Raw genomic sequence first — 15,234 nt, forward strand, 5'->3', positions numbered from 1 at the left:
GCAGAATTTATACAAATTCTGATTTAATTTATAAATTCTTACTTTCTTCATACCCATATATTTCTCATATGAGGTACGAGATGAAAAATACAAAACTTCAAATCGATAAAGCAGCAAAAGATATGTTAATTGAAAAATAAAAAAAATTGATTATGAGTTTTAAGCTCCTAATTTACAAGTTTTAGATATAAGAGTTAATAAAATAGTTATAAAGAAAAAAATTAATAAATGAAAAAATCACGAAAAAAAATGTAAGATAAAATTTTTTTTAAATGTAATATAAAATACAAAAAAAAATATTTACAGATGCAACGAGATTTAAAAAAGTTCATATTCAAAAATAAAACTCGTTATTAATAAAAAATTGATCTAGAAAAAATAATGGCAAATTTAAAATTATCTATGCCTCAAACTCCTGAAATTCTATATGGTTTATCTATTTCATGACCCGAAATCTTATATTGACGAAAGGGTTATATAATAAAGTTTTTAAAAAACTTGATTTCGCCATATTTTTGTTTTTTTAAATGCGACCTGTATTTGGTTTTGAATGAAATTACTGCTATATCCCCAATGTAGGGAACCTTTTTATTTGGTTCTGTCGAGATGGCACCTTGTCATTTGGTCAAGTGGAAATTAAATGTATTTAAAGAAGCACGATCCATTTAAGGAGAGCGTCAAGCTTACGACAGAGCAGAGGATGATCAGAGGTATGGAAGCCACATCCCGCGTTGATCTACCTAACGTCACAAGTGAAGGAAGGGGGGTTGCAAAATTGGTTCGACGGGAGGAGATCCTCTATCTAGAGGATGCCGAGTTCATAATACAGCTTTACACAGGTTTACTATCGTTCGAAACTTCCTCCGTAAAAGAAAAAGTGACGATTATAGGCGAATTGTCGTGGACTAACAAAAATAACCGTAAAACGGTAATTTGAATGTCGTTTAAAATCCATTTTCTATATTCTCGTCCAGATTTCTTCCTTGACAACTTGAATGATATGAGCGAAGAGCAAGAAGAGAGGCTACACCAAGATTTATGAATAATTGAGAAAAACGGCAAAGGTTTTTGGGATCAGGGAATGCTCAGCAATTATTTTTGTTGTCTGTTGCGTAAAACGGGCCCAAATCAATACAAACGTCTCAGTTTCTCTGCACTATATTTTTTAATTTTTGTATTTATTTAAATGAAATAACAATTTATGCTAAAAAATTTCTAAAAATTGCTGCATCACTTATCTAATAAACCTGAGATAATAGCGGGAAATAAGTGACGAACTTACATTCAGCGTCAAAACCTGTGTGATTGGCTGCGTGTGATTGCTTGGAAACTGCCACCCACCCTCAACTCACCTGAAATTAATTTTGCTAATCAAATTTCCTGCAGTCTCTTACAATCCTTGATGTCCTAGGAAATTATGCTAATGGCGTCAAGATTCCACCAAATTACATACGAAATGTGAAACAGTATGAATAAGCCATAAATATATTCTAACTTAATGTAAATTGTTCTCGGGATTCCGATCAGAAGGCTGCAAACAGAATTGCACAGCCCGCACTGTCACATTCTGTTCTTTTCTAAATATCCTCCGATTTACCTGGTGGAAGGAAGATACTGGATCTATATGAAATATGTGGCTCATGAAGAGACGAAACGACCCAAGAATGAAAGCCTTCTGTAACCATCGCGCAAAGGCCTCGACATTTTTTTGGCAGGCGGATATGTTTTTGAGGTTACAGACGAGTGATAGTTACAGTAGCTCATCCCTCTTCTAAGGCCTTGATACGTCTCCTCCGTTTCCGTCTCGTTGGCTGTGATGATGTCGTCGGCTGGAGCTGAGAATTCGATCACTCATATAGTTCGTTTCTGGAAGTCCTAGATAAAGTTGTGTGGCCTCGGGAGCAGGTCAGCGAATGCAGGGCAGGGTCGCAGCCAAAACCAAAAGAGCTACGTAGATGATAGTAAAGCACTTGAAGGGCTGCATTGTGTCTTTACATGTACGTCGTACCCGTGTGATAGAGACACCTGAATAGTATGTTCTCTAGTATTTAATTTGAGAGATGTTTGATAAGGAACATACTAAACGAGTAAAAGTCTTGTTCAATTGTCAGAATTATCATCTCGCATCATCTCGTTTCCACGAAGGTATTAGTTCAACCGAGCGATGTCGAGTACTTTATTGTGGACTCCTAGCGAGATACATTGTTTCTAGTGTCCTCTTCTCAATCTAAATTTTCATCCACTTCGTATTTTTCTTCCAATATTTGACATGCAAAACGTTAAAATTCAAAATAAGTAGATGACGAGACGATCCGCCACGATTAAAATAAAACACTAACCGTGTAGGACATGTCGAAAAACCTTTTGGAAGCCGATTGAAGTCGAGCGAGGTAACCGTTTTGCTCAGCTCGAATGCAACACTAATGTTCTCCAGGTACACAGCGTATGCAAGATACGCTATGCACCTGTCGCTGGGAACATCTTCACGTAAAATGCGGACAGCGTATACTAAGGTGGAAATGACACCGTTCTGGGATGCGAAATTGGAAATTTTTTGTCTGAATCTAGTCCCATTAGACTTTTAGAAGTTAGGCGCTAAGTTGGAGTATTGCAATTTCCTCACTGCTAATGATAAAATTCAGGCGAAGGGTCTTGACCGCATGATCCGCGGGTTTGTAAAGGAACTCTCCTTTGTCAATCATCTCGTAATTTCTGATTATTTTAAGGAGATGATATTTTCCATTTGCGACAATGTGAGCTGTACTTAGGATCATTCGGTTATATAGAAATTGCTTTCAGGCACGCCTGGGAATAGATAAGCCTCTCCAGCATTAAGGTGTCTTAACAACACTCAATGCACTCTGCGACGCTCCAGAAGCATAGATCTTCAGCTCACCCATATAAAATATGTAATTGACCTTACCACCGGCATTAGCTGCGCGGTGGGTACTCGGATGGGTACGATTTTGTTCCGTATTCGTTGTCTTTCAACTTATGTCAAGCTTTGAAACTCCACTGTCGAAAAAACTCGGTTCCTGCGGTGTTATAAAATAAGAGGCATATTACAATAGATTTTTAATCAAAGTCATACGGGACTGAACATGGATCATCTTAAAAAGACCGCGTTCGTATTGCGGTAGGGCTTGAGCTTTCCTCTCATGACTGACGACTATGTTGGCGGTAGCACTGCTACTGTCAGAGTTTCCCATGCCACAGCTGGCCAGCAAGATCATTTGCGACAAACGGTAAGCAGTCGAACATCAACTGTGCCTGCTTGGATGATCTGCCTAGCTTTAGCTATTTGCAGCCAACCACCAGCTGATAAACCATGTTTCTAAAATCATCTATCCTCGGCACATCGAGACATTAGCACCAGCAATATTTGATGAGATTATGGACTTCCAACGGCAGAGACTTTATGTTCTTACTGCCAGACTTCGTCGTTACAAGAAATGTAGATGCAATTTGGACATTGCGTGGTTCAAACTGTAGAAAGCAAGGGCAAGCAATAGTCCTGAAATGCAGCTGACAAACATCACAGCTTAGATGTTTCAGCGGCCTTGAAGAGGGCAATTAACTGGAAAGCTCCAGGTCCGGACATGGTGCACAACTTCTGGTACAAGTATCTGACGAGTGTGCATCGTACGTTGGAAAGGTATTTTCAAAAGAACATTGAAAACCCAGATCTGATGCCAGGCTTTATGCTCTAGCGTTCTACGTATATGTTACCTAAAATAATAAAAGGAACTTACACATGACATACATTGACTAGAAGCAAGCGTTTCCTTTCGTGCCGCATGACTATTTGCTTAAAGTCTTAAAAATTTACAAATCTACCCACGCATTATTGACTTTCTAAGTCATGCGATGAGGCTCTGGGGTACAAGAATCAAGTATTTTCATTATGGACAACCAAGGATAACTAGATCAATACGCTTTGCGACGGGTTATTCCCAGGAGACTCCTTCAGCGCACTAGGGTTCTGGTTTGCGTTAAATCCATTAAGCAAAACACTAAACAGCATCTCTCATGGGTTCAGAATTCACGATAATGAGGATGGTCATCGAGTGACCCATCTTCTTTACATGGATGACCTGAAGCTGTACGCTAGTTCAGCCCAGAAACTGCAGCATGTTATCGGTGTCACAAAACAGTTTTCCAATTATATCCACATGGAGTTCGGACTAGATAAATATAGAACAGTGCATTTAATCAGAGGGGAATTAGGGACCGCAAAGTTAAAGAACAAGTTCGAAAATGACATCGAGGCAATGGCTGCAGGTGAATCATATAAATATCAGGGGAATTCTTGAGTATAAGAGTATTCAGCATATGATAGTTAAGACAAGCCTAACGGCTGCCTTCATTACGACACTCAGATTTATTATGAAGAGTTTCTTCAACTCGGCAAACAAAATCAAGGCAATAAACACATATGCCATCCCTGTCCTCACGTACTCCTTCGGGCTCATTATATGGTCTAACACCGACCTTAAAAAGTTAAACAGAATCGTCCGCGTAAAAATGACGGCAGTACCGAATCCATCACGAAAATTCAGCGATTGAAAGGATAGTTTTACTTCAACATATAGGGGGTAGGGGCACTGTAGATGTCCAAGAACTGTGTGAGTCAGAAGTTATAAAGTTGCGACACAATTTTAACAGCAAACCAAATGCTGCTCTCTACAGCATCATCTGTAAAGTGAATCTTGACTACGCGCCCTTAAATTTGTTCTCAGATGGGGCCTTGAATATCAGGACAGGAAACATGGAGAAATTAAAAATACCATAGAGGCAGAGATCTATCCACGGCGAGCACCCCAAAACGTTAGATCAACATGAAGTGGATAGTGAGGCATCCAATATTTTGCTAAAAAATGGGTGTTCTGTATCCATAGACGGAAGGATTCGTCATTGCGATACAGGAAAAGATTTTCAGCACCAGGAATTATCGCAAACATGTGTTACACCAAGACGTGGTTGACGGGTGCCGATTATGTGGAGGTACCAACAAATCCCTCTAGCATATTATTGATGGCTGTCGCTTGATGGCCCACAGGGAATATGCGCACACAAAAAATGATGTAGAGGACATTATACGTCAACAATTTGCCCTAACCTTGGACTCTTAAAAGAATGGATACCTTTTTATAGATACATTTCAATGCCCGTTTTAGAAAGCGAAGATTACATCTTATATTGGGATGTTACTATCCAAACGGATCATTACATCTGGGCCAATAGATCTGACATCGTGGTGCGAGAAAAAAAAGGTAGGAAGAGTTTACATAATCGACAATATTTGTCCACTTAACCGAAATTTGCAGTCAACCTATGCGACGAAGATGCGCAAGTATAGCGAGTTAACGCATGAAGTAAATACCATATGGAGGAATGTGAATCATGCATCTATTTATCTCATTGTGATTTCGGCGAAGTCAAAGTGCACTCAAGATGCACATCTTGAAAATTTAGGAGCCAGTAGATCATTGGCAGCAACTCAGAAGGCGGTTCTATTAAACACCTTTCGCATCGTAAGAAACTTTGTTGACACTTATGAATCGAGCGTCTAAAAATCCTTGGAGTGGCAGATGGTAGCTCTAAGAAAGCATCAAGAGGTAACTGTTGTAACCTCCAACACTCGTGGCCGCTCGTAATTGTATAACTGCAACATCATCTTAGGAGGTTTCAAGCATCGTATTGGATTGACTTATAACATTCTAATCTCATAAGTCAGTTGACTTAGTCCGTAGCCAGGATGTATAAACCAGTACACCCGAGTAAAAGTTTTGAATAAAATAATAAGAAAGTTTCCAGAGGTGACTGTTCTTATCCCTAACGCTCGCGACCGTTGTTCAAGTATAACAGCGGTTAAATTCAGACTCCAAACCAGACCCTGCTCCTAATTTTGTTCCTAAAACATCATTGCAAAAGATTTCAAACTTTGTATTAAGATAGCTTATAACATTCTCATCGCATCAGTCACTTGACTTAGTCTGTGGCTATTGTGAAAAACTGGGTTCAGCCGAGAAAATGTTTGAATGCAAAAAATAATAATAATGAGCGAGCGTATGTTCGCGATTAGGGTCGCTGCAAAGATATTCAGGAGATTTTCGTAGTACGAGAGATAGAGGGAGAAGTGTGATTCCCGCTAGAAGGTGACGTTCTTCGTTGTCACGTGATAATTTTCAGAGAAGATAGTGAATCTTTTTTTCCAAAAGGGTATCAATTTCTATGCATCTTATTAGATGTGGATGAATCTTGAAGCTTTCCAACATATCAATAATGAGTCTATGAGCAGTTGAATAGAAAGCTTTCGGCAAGTTGATCCAAGCCATTGGCGGGCAGCGCCGGTGGACTGCTGCGTCACACATGTAGGTAGGTACACATGTCAATTAGCAGGTTCGCTCGGCAGCCTGCTCCAAATTTTTACAAGTCACGTTCATACTCTACTTTGTCAGACTTCGGTGGATATTTGATAGAAACCAGAAGATAGCAGAACAGGCACGATAGATCACCGAGAAACTGTTGATTCTCCTTAAGCCCACCTTCCCTGTACTGTCTTCTCTTACTTGCGACAGGTCGACAGTCTGCTGCGTAATTGTTAGCAGCTTTGACTTGTGCCACGTCTGATCGTAGATCCTCAGTTCGTGGGCGAAATTTTTTACCCTTTCCGGAAACGGCATATCAGACGTTTTGTACTCAATCACACACTGAACACGGGATTTATTCTGTAGTGTCCTAGCAATCTTCTTGTTCAATTCATGTAAGCTCTCTGGGTGTTTCTTGCACCAAAAAGTGTACATACACGTTATGAAACCTCTCATATAACCCTTTCTCACCCTTTTATACGCAATCCTCACTAAACATTTGCACAATTCACATAAAAATAAAATGGTCCTTTGGAAGTTATAAGGGAACAAGGAAGAAGACAAACGACATTTCTTTTTTATTTATGATTAAAAATTATAGTCATAGTGTAATTAATACTTCAAAATAAGTGCGATTATACTGCACATAAAAAATTTACATATTTTCGGTTAAGAAGACCGATTCAGACCTTTATGGAAAATCAGGAAATCTTAATAAGAGAGTACAAAATTTAATACCTGATAGTTAATTTTTTTTGTAGGTGAGCGAGTACCTCCGAAAACAAATGTTGGAAGCTGAGCAAACAGGTACGGGTGAAAGTGACGAAGTTAAGAAAATGATGGCAGATCATGATAAACTCGTCGAGGAGATCTTCCAACATGAGGACAAAGATAAAAACGGGTTTATCTCACACGAAGAATTCAGCGGTCCAAAGCACGACGAGCTGTGAATATTTTTGTCCCAATTGAAACCATCTTTCTTTGCTTTTGCCTGTGCTTTAAGCTCTTAAGGTTTTGATATGCTAATTATAAGTTTGTCGAGAATCACGAAGACGTTTTTCTTTGTACAATAAAAGGGAGCAGAGAGAAAAAAGCCCTAAACTCTAAAGTTATCATCATCAACACCATATCCCCAGAGTGGTTATTAACGAACAATTATTATGGGATTTTACAGAATTTATCATAGGGGTTTGTGAGAAGGAAAATAAACCGACGATTTACAGATTTTATGTGTATATGGAAAAATCAAAACATGTATTTTGGGCGAAATTTTCAGCTTGCCGCTGCTGAAAATATATACACGTCTCTTCAGATAACATGTGTAAATCTCCGCGGAATTTCCAAAATGGACTATTGTAAATCTAGTGCATATTACAATTGGTCTAAACTATGTGAATTCCAAATTTTTAAATAAATATGGGTTTATAAAATGCATCTGCAAGAATCTATATCTCCGAGCGGATTTCACGCATTATTATGAAGTGATAATTGATAATAATTACGAAAAAAAGAATGATGACAGTCTCGCGATTCTAGCCGTTTCATTTACATATGGATTACGGGCATTACTAACCACCCTCACATTTCATGTTTGTGGAAATAAGTAGAATGAGTTGAAGACACTAAATATCTTTATTTGGCCTGCCAAGCAGATTACTTCTACCTATACCCTACGTGTTTCTTTGTTTTTTGTTAAACTGGTAAAGCTGGAATCACATCAAAGCACAAAACAATTCATGGATATTAATCTAAATTTGTCAGGAAATCCACAGATTGCCACTTCCATTCTTTACTCTTATTTTTAATTCTGCTTGTTTCGGGGTTTGAATCTCTCAATTTTAGGTAATATTAAGTTAGGGTATACGTTATACAATCAGCAGTCAAGTAAAATGCCTCGACGCTGCGAAACCTAATTGTTCGTAATTAAATAAGTAACATAGAGACTAAAGTCGTCTGAACAGGAGTATATCCTAGCGAAATGAGTTTTCACCATAACGTTATTCATTGCGTCAAGTTAACAAATATTTGTATTTCGTTGTATGCAAGATCCCGACTTACGTTTCTTTTTTCAACCTTTTTCCAGTGCAGAATTTCACGTGAAAGTTTCCGTTGAATTTCCACCTGAAGTTCGCACGAATTACGTTCACCTTGATATAAAATGTATAAATTATATGTGAGCATAATTAGTTATATTATACATAATATTACATATTGAGCCTAGCGTTAAGATAGGGAAGTAAGTGAATTTTGAACAGCAAATTGACCCAAAATCCATGTGGAACTTCGTGTAGGAGAAAGCTATTAAAACATACACACCGATATAGCTTCCAGTTTTATTTTTTTCGAAAATTTTGTTTCAAAATTGTCACCGGAACAAAGCAGAGAAATGTTCTTTATTGCCGCCTCTTTCATTTCCCAAACTTCAGAGCGGTATCTGATTTCGTTTAGACGTAAGTTGGGAAAGAAAACTTGAGGACAAGCTTTGGTCCCGCGACCCTCTCGTTACATGGCCTTAAGTAAGCTTTCTCAGACGACCTAAATAGCTTTATTACTTTGACGTAAAATCCCGGAGATTCTGATATGGTGCATGTGGCAAGTAAGTAACAGGGGAACTTACACCCTTCAGAATTTTGTTTTCAATTATATATTATATTATATATTCAGATATAATCATGTTTCGAAATAAGAGTTACGAGTGATGTTTTTATCAAAAAGCTTCATCACGAATCAAAATGTCTCAAGGATATCGCGTCAAACTCTGCTCTAACGAGGAGAGGAAAGACCAGCATTGCGGTCTATGTAACCGGTGTAGAATTTTTATATTCATTTTTCTCAAGAAGTGCTAAAAGCGCATCTGATTACTTGATCATATTACTAGTCTGGGAATAACCTATTACCGCCAGGAGTATGAATCCAAATAAAATTCGGAAGGGTGCAGGTTTCCTTGTGAGTATATCATACGCATAAGTGTAGTTTTGTGTTCACTCAAAGTTATCGGATAGGGGAGACTAGAGCGAGATCAGCATATTTGTCATTTTCAGTGGGACCTTTGAAATCTATAGCAACTTTTGAAAATGTGAGTGCTTATTTATATTCCATGAACCATCATGTATCGATTTCATAAAAGACTAAATGTTCCAAAGATAATAATTGAGATCAAAATACGTTATACATATAAAATTTTCATTTAGCTTTTATTAACTTTATTAACTGATTTTTATAAAATTCACGCTTTAAAAACAAGAATTTTGAATAGAGGTTTTTTCTGCAAAATTTAAAGAAATAATATTAAACATTAATTTTAGAAGCCTGCTGCAACTTTTCAATACCAATATAAATAAAAATTTCGTCTTCCATATGCTAAAAAATAGTTTAAAAAATTTAATTTATGAAGAAAACCAATTTCAGGTGCTCCGACACTAATTTCTGTATACAGCAGATGTTACAGTAGCAGTTTGAGACTTTTCTAACCGCGTATGTCAGTTTTTCTTTTGTGAGTTTTCACTATTAAAACTTCCCTTTAAATCTTGATCTATTTTCGGAAATTTCACTCAAACCTAATCAAATCTTGTGAGCAAACATTTTTCTGCCAGCTCTATAAAAAGTTAAGGACAAGCAAGACAAGAGCGTGTTATCTCGTCCCTTGAAACGGGCTCATTTCGCCCCAAATCACAATTATGATTAAAACTTTAATATTAACTGTTGTTATTAATTGTGTTTTAATGAATTAGTAAATTCCAGATCGATAAAATATTAACGACAAATCTTAGTTTAAAAATATTATCTGTGATTTTCAATGATTTCCTTTTTTTTCTATGATATATAATAACAGGATCCAGAGGTCGAAATTTTAATCATTTTTATTTGTACTTTATCTACTTTATTTAATTTTTTCTTCTGTTTGCCAGAAATTAAATATAATTATTTCTGTTATTTCTGAAAATGAGAGCAACAAAAATCTAATATTTTGGAAGAAAATTCAGTGACACGTTTCACTCCGTATACTCATCTCGCCCTACTCCTCCCTATGCGTAATGCTCATATCCTTTTCTCCCATGAGAAGTGTGCGAGTAGGAGACTTCCGCGAATAGAACATTCCAAAAAACGACTTAACATCTTAATCGCCACAATATCCAAAGGTGTAAAGTGATAAACTATTCATAGTGTAAGATTGCGAAATAAAAAAAGACAGTGCGAGTGTATTTTCGTGAATGTAAAAAAAAAATCTGGAAATCTGATTTCCCAAAGGTTAATTTTATGTGCAAACATGCTTATACACCCATTGTTGTTGCTCATGCTATCCTGTATTCCTTTGATCCTTCCATTTTCCCTTAAATTCGTGATTTCTCAAATCATAAACTCACATAAGAGTAACAATGAAAAAAATGGTGATTTGTTAATCGAACTCTCGGTATTGGTTATCTACTTCATTAATTTAATTGATAAATTGTTATATTTATATTATATTGTATATTGTTAAAGTTGTATGAACGTTAATAATAAATTGTGCTCCTAGGGCACACTTTGTTTTAAACAAGGGGTATTATTTAATAGATTTTCCATGTTTTCTAGTCTATTTTGTTCTCTGCTGCCTGGTGGTAGCAATGCTACCACTAACATAGAAGTCAAACAGTAGTATCTTTTTAAAATTCTTCTCGGGGTGTTATCCCGGTTTTTTCGTCATCAGCCATAGACCCTGTCTGTTGCTTGCAGCATGAGGCAAGAAACGCTCGGAAATATTGCCTTTCTGAACGTCGTCACTGCTAGTGGAACATAACACTTTTGTGGCACGCTATTTAGAGCTATTTGCAACTATTTACATAAAATCTTAGATCTAGATCGTTATTTCCATTTTCTGCAACAACACAATTTAGGACGGCTTAGCGAACAAGTAAGCGAGCATTGGCTAAGAAAGGTGTAGCAGGATTTCGGGAGAACGTGCTCATCGATAGATGTGTCTGCAAAGATGAAGCATTCTACCAGCGTGACCTATTTAAGGGCGACACCGTAAGCCCACCCTTATTTTGCCTCACATTATTGCCACTATCTCCAGCACTTCGCCATTCCAACGGGTACTTTTGCGGCAAACCTGCAGATCGAAAGTACAAAGTAACCCTTGTATTTCAAATGAACAATCTAAAGATCTATGCTAAAAACAAAGAGCAACTACATCTAGCTCTAGGGATATTCGAAAGATATACTAAGGAAATAGGAATTGAATTTGGGTGGGACAAATGCGCCAAGGTTTATTTAAAGCGCGGAAAACTTAATGCCATCCCTGAAGACTCTGAGCTCGTCGACAGAAGCGCTATACGACACGCTTGCGCTGGAGAGACTTATTTACCTGGGCGTGCCGCAAAGCCGCATTCAGGATGTGACATCTATAAAAGATACCCTCCAAAGCAGATACAAACGTCTCATCCGGCAGATTCGGTCTTCCGAACTGTCGGCGAGGAACAAAGTATCTGCAATGAACAGGGCTTTTCGTCGCGGTAGTACTCTATTCATTTTGAGTTGTTCCATGGACGAAGAACGAGCTCAGATCCCTTGATATCGGGATACGAAAGTTTATGCACACGAACAAAAGCATGCATCTTAAATCTTCTGTGCCGCGACTCTACATCTCACGCCGAGAAGGTGGTCGCGGAATATTGAATCTTGAATGCCTTCACAACAGGATTATTCTGGGTACAGCACACAGATTCGCAAATGGAAGAGGCCTGCTTCTTAAAATGGTCAAGAAGCGCGAAGAAGTGGGAAAAGGAGCGTCTCTGTACAAAGCAGCGCAGAAGGCTACTGAAACATTCGGACTTAACTTCAGTATTAGGGGTGCGCAAAATGCATCAAATCTTATCTATCTCAAGTACTCACTCCTGAAAGCTTGAATAAAGAATGCACAAGAGAAAAACTTCCTTGAATAGCTTTTCAATAAGAGGATGCACGGCATCTTCGAGAGAAATGTGGATGATCGGTCAATGTCGTGTGAGCTAACTTTTGCTTTACATAAATCACCTGGATTGAAGTCGGGCACGGAGCGTTTCATTTTAACATGTCAAGACGGTGTCATTTCCACCGTAACGCACCGTCGCCACATTTTAAGCCAAGACATTCCCGATGATAGCTGCAGGGCGTGCCATGCACACCCCGAGCATTTAGCTCACATACTATCTAGCTGTCCAACTAGCGCTGGAACGACCTACATTCAAAGGCACAATGCGGTACTAAGAGTGCTTTATAACCATCTCTGTCACTCTTACGGCATTAACCTGAATATCGCTCCTCTAAATCCTCCTAGGGAAATCGAGTCAATTGTCGAGAATGGGAAGTGCCGCATATACTGGAAATTTATATTCTCGACAATTGTTTCTGTCGCTCACTCGAGGTCTGACTTGGTTCTTCTTGACTTCGAGAAGCGAACCATGTTCGTTATCGAATTTTCGGCGCCAGCTGAAAAAAACATCATAGTCCAGGAGAATGAAAAGAAAGAGAGGTATCGAGACCTTATAAGGGAGTTGCAACGATTGTACCCGGAATATTCTGTTAAACTAGTCCTTATCATCGGCGCTCTTGGAGGTGCTAAGCTGTCACTCCCCGTGTGGGGTTGCTGGTCCTCCATCGGGCGCCTCCCCAGGTTGCGGATAGGGGAACGCTTCCCAGATATGGGTGGTACCGGGGAAATCAAATAACCCGGGGTGGACAAAAACCAGCTAGGGGAAGGAACCCCGAAATAAAACCAATGATGAGCGCGTATGTTAAAAACAACATACCCCAAGGGAGTAGCAATCTCCCCACTGATTCCGATCGGGTTCCAGCCCCGGAGGTCAGTGCCGGTCCCATGGATTTTGGGGGGGACCAAACATACTTGGACCGGAGCTTCTGTGAGGAGCTTGGAGGTCCTTTGGACGTCACCGAGGAAGGAGCTAGCAGGGAGATATCCGTCAACAAGAAGGACATCTCAGAAATGGATGCTCAGCTTGGCGAGACATATGATCTCTTCGAACAGCGGCATGACACCATTGAAGAAATGGTGGCTTTCACCAGGGAGAAGAAGAATATGTGGCTCCCAATTAGGGACGGGCTGCAAAGAGCGGAGAGCCTCATAGTCCAACTTCGCGATCACACTGTGACAACCGAAGGTCTTCATAGGGATCTGATCGAGAACGTTGGACGAACGGCGAGAACGAGGACCATGACCCGAAAGTTAAGGAGCAAGAAGAGGACCAGCCAAAGTGGTACTCAAACAGACGAAGCCGTGGTGAATCCCACTCCCCGCGAAAGGAAGCGAGAGAGGGAGACCACTTTGAGTCCCATGGAGGCTGGACCCTCTAAGCAAAGGCGTAAGAAGCCGAGGACCGCAAACGCTTCAGCGCCAGCGACCTCGACTCCAAACAAGAACGACGAAGAGGAGAAGGCTGCTTCCAGCAACATCAGGAAGCAGAAAAAACTCAGGAGAAGAGCTCGACCCGAGGCGGTTCTTATCAAACCGGCCGAGGGTTTGAGCTATGCCGAGGTTCTCAAGGACCTCAAGCGAAAGGTTAGCCCTGACGCCCTTGGTGTAAAAATCAAGGGCGCCAGGGAGACCAGAAACGGAGAGGTCCTTGTAGAGCTTGGGGCTACAGGCAAGGGCAGAGCTGAGCTGTCAGCGGCAATACGCGGAGCTCTAGGGGAGGGGGTAACGTGCGTGAGCTCGTCCCCCGGGTGGAGGTCGAAGTCTTGGACCTCGATACCTCAACAGACGAAGAGGAGTTGGAAGCGGCCGTAAGAAGCCACTTCGGCAATAAGCATGTGGGTGAGGTGAAGGTCAGCCTCACGAAAAGACCCTTCAGATGCAATCTGAGGGCTTTCGTGGAGCTGAAAGAAGAGTTGGCGCAGAGACTTGTACGCGCGGGACACCTCAAGGTGGGGTGGGTGCCCTGCCGCGTACATAAGAAAGTAGAGAGGGTGCGCTGCTACCGCTGCCTAGGCTACGGCCACATGGCAGCTGGCTGCGAGGGCCCTGATAGATTAAAGATGTGTTGGAGATGCGGCAAGGAGGGTCATAGGGCTGTGGCGTGCGAGAGTACGCCACAGTGCTGCCTCTGCGCCGCCAAAGAAGAGCAACCCCGGACCGACCATCTGCCGGGGACGCTGAGATGCTTGGCGTATAGGGAGGCCGCCTCGTTGAAGAAGCCTCCCGCACGTCGAATGTAACATCACAGCTGGGCAGGTCCAAGAGCAAGCCCAGAAATAGGAGGAAAGGCCAAGTTGGCAAAAAGGAAGATGGCCGAAGCACGGCCAAGAAAACGGCACCCCCTGAAGTAATGCGAAAGCGGTTCCGGGGGGAATTATGCCAAGGAGAAAGGGTGGTGGTTTTTAGTGGGTCCCTTGGTAGCATCGGCGCCGTGGTCTCATTATGTATATTTTCTTATATATATATTGGGGTCACTGTGGCGATGTTATTTAAGATCCCCACACTACCAGGAAGTGCGGACCCTTCCTGGTGTGTTTTTGAACATTTTCGACCAGCCCTCGTAAAAAAAAAAGCTTTCACTCGCTAATGGCCTAAAAAGCATCCCTGCGTGTCAACAATATGCTAAAAGACTTGAGAAAAATGTGAAGGCGGTCGTCCTTGGGTAGCTCTGTGTCTTTAAGGTGCACGAGACTTTTGCCGGATCGTCATTTTGATCCCGTCACAGACTGATACCACCTATCTCACGGCCGTGAGATGTGGTTATGGCGGAAATTTTATCACGATTTCGCTGGGATCGGGTGCAGCTTTTCAGTCGGGAGCGGGTGCTAATCTGAAAAATTGCACCCGCTTCCAGCGAAATCGCGGTAAAATTTCAGCCATAACCACGTCTCACAACCGTGAGATAGGTGGTTA

General features: G+C 40.5%; 1 protein-coding gene across 2 annotated transcripts in view; it reads left to right on the forward strand.

Annotated features, from left to right (window-relative positions):
• The window catches only part of LOC117179037 (FK506-binding protein 2), an 88,341-nt gene extending 77,745 nt beyond the window's left edge, over positions 1-10,596 (forward strand). For both annotated transcript variants that reach the window (XM_033370659.1, XM_033370660.1), the window contains exon 4: positions 7,133-10,596. In XM_033370659.1, coding sequence (XP_033226550.1) covers positions 7,133-7,321 — 189 coding nt within the window. In that variant the 3' untranslated portion in view covers positions 7,322-10,596. The remainder of the gene's footprint in view (positions 1-7,132) is intronic.
• The last annotated feature ends 4,638 nt before the right edge of the window (positions 10,597-15,234 follow it).

The sequence above is a fragment of the Belonocnema kinseyi genome, chromosome 8, assembly GCF_010883055.1.
Source record: "Belonocnema kinseyi isolate 2016_QV_RU_SX_M_011 chromosome 8, B_treatae_v1, whole genome shotgun sequence".
Taxonomy (NCBI): Eukaryota; Metazoa; Arthropoda; class Insecta; order Hymenoptera; family Cynipidae; genus Belonocnema; species Belonocnema kinseyi.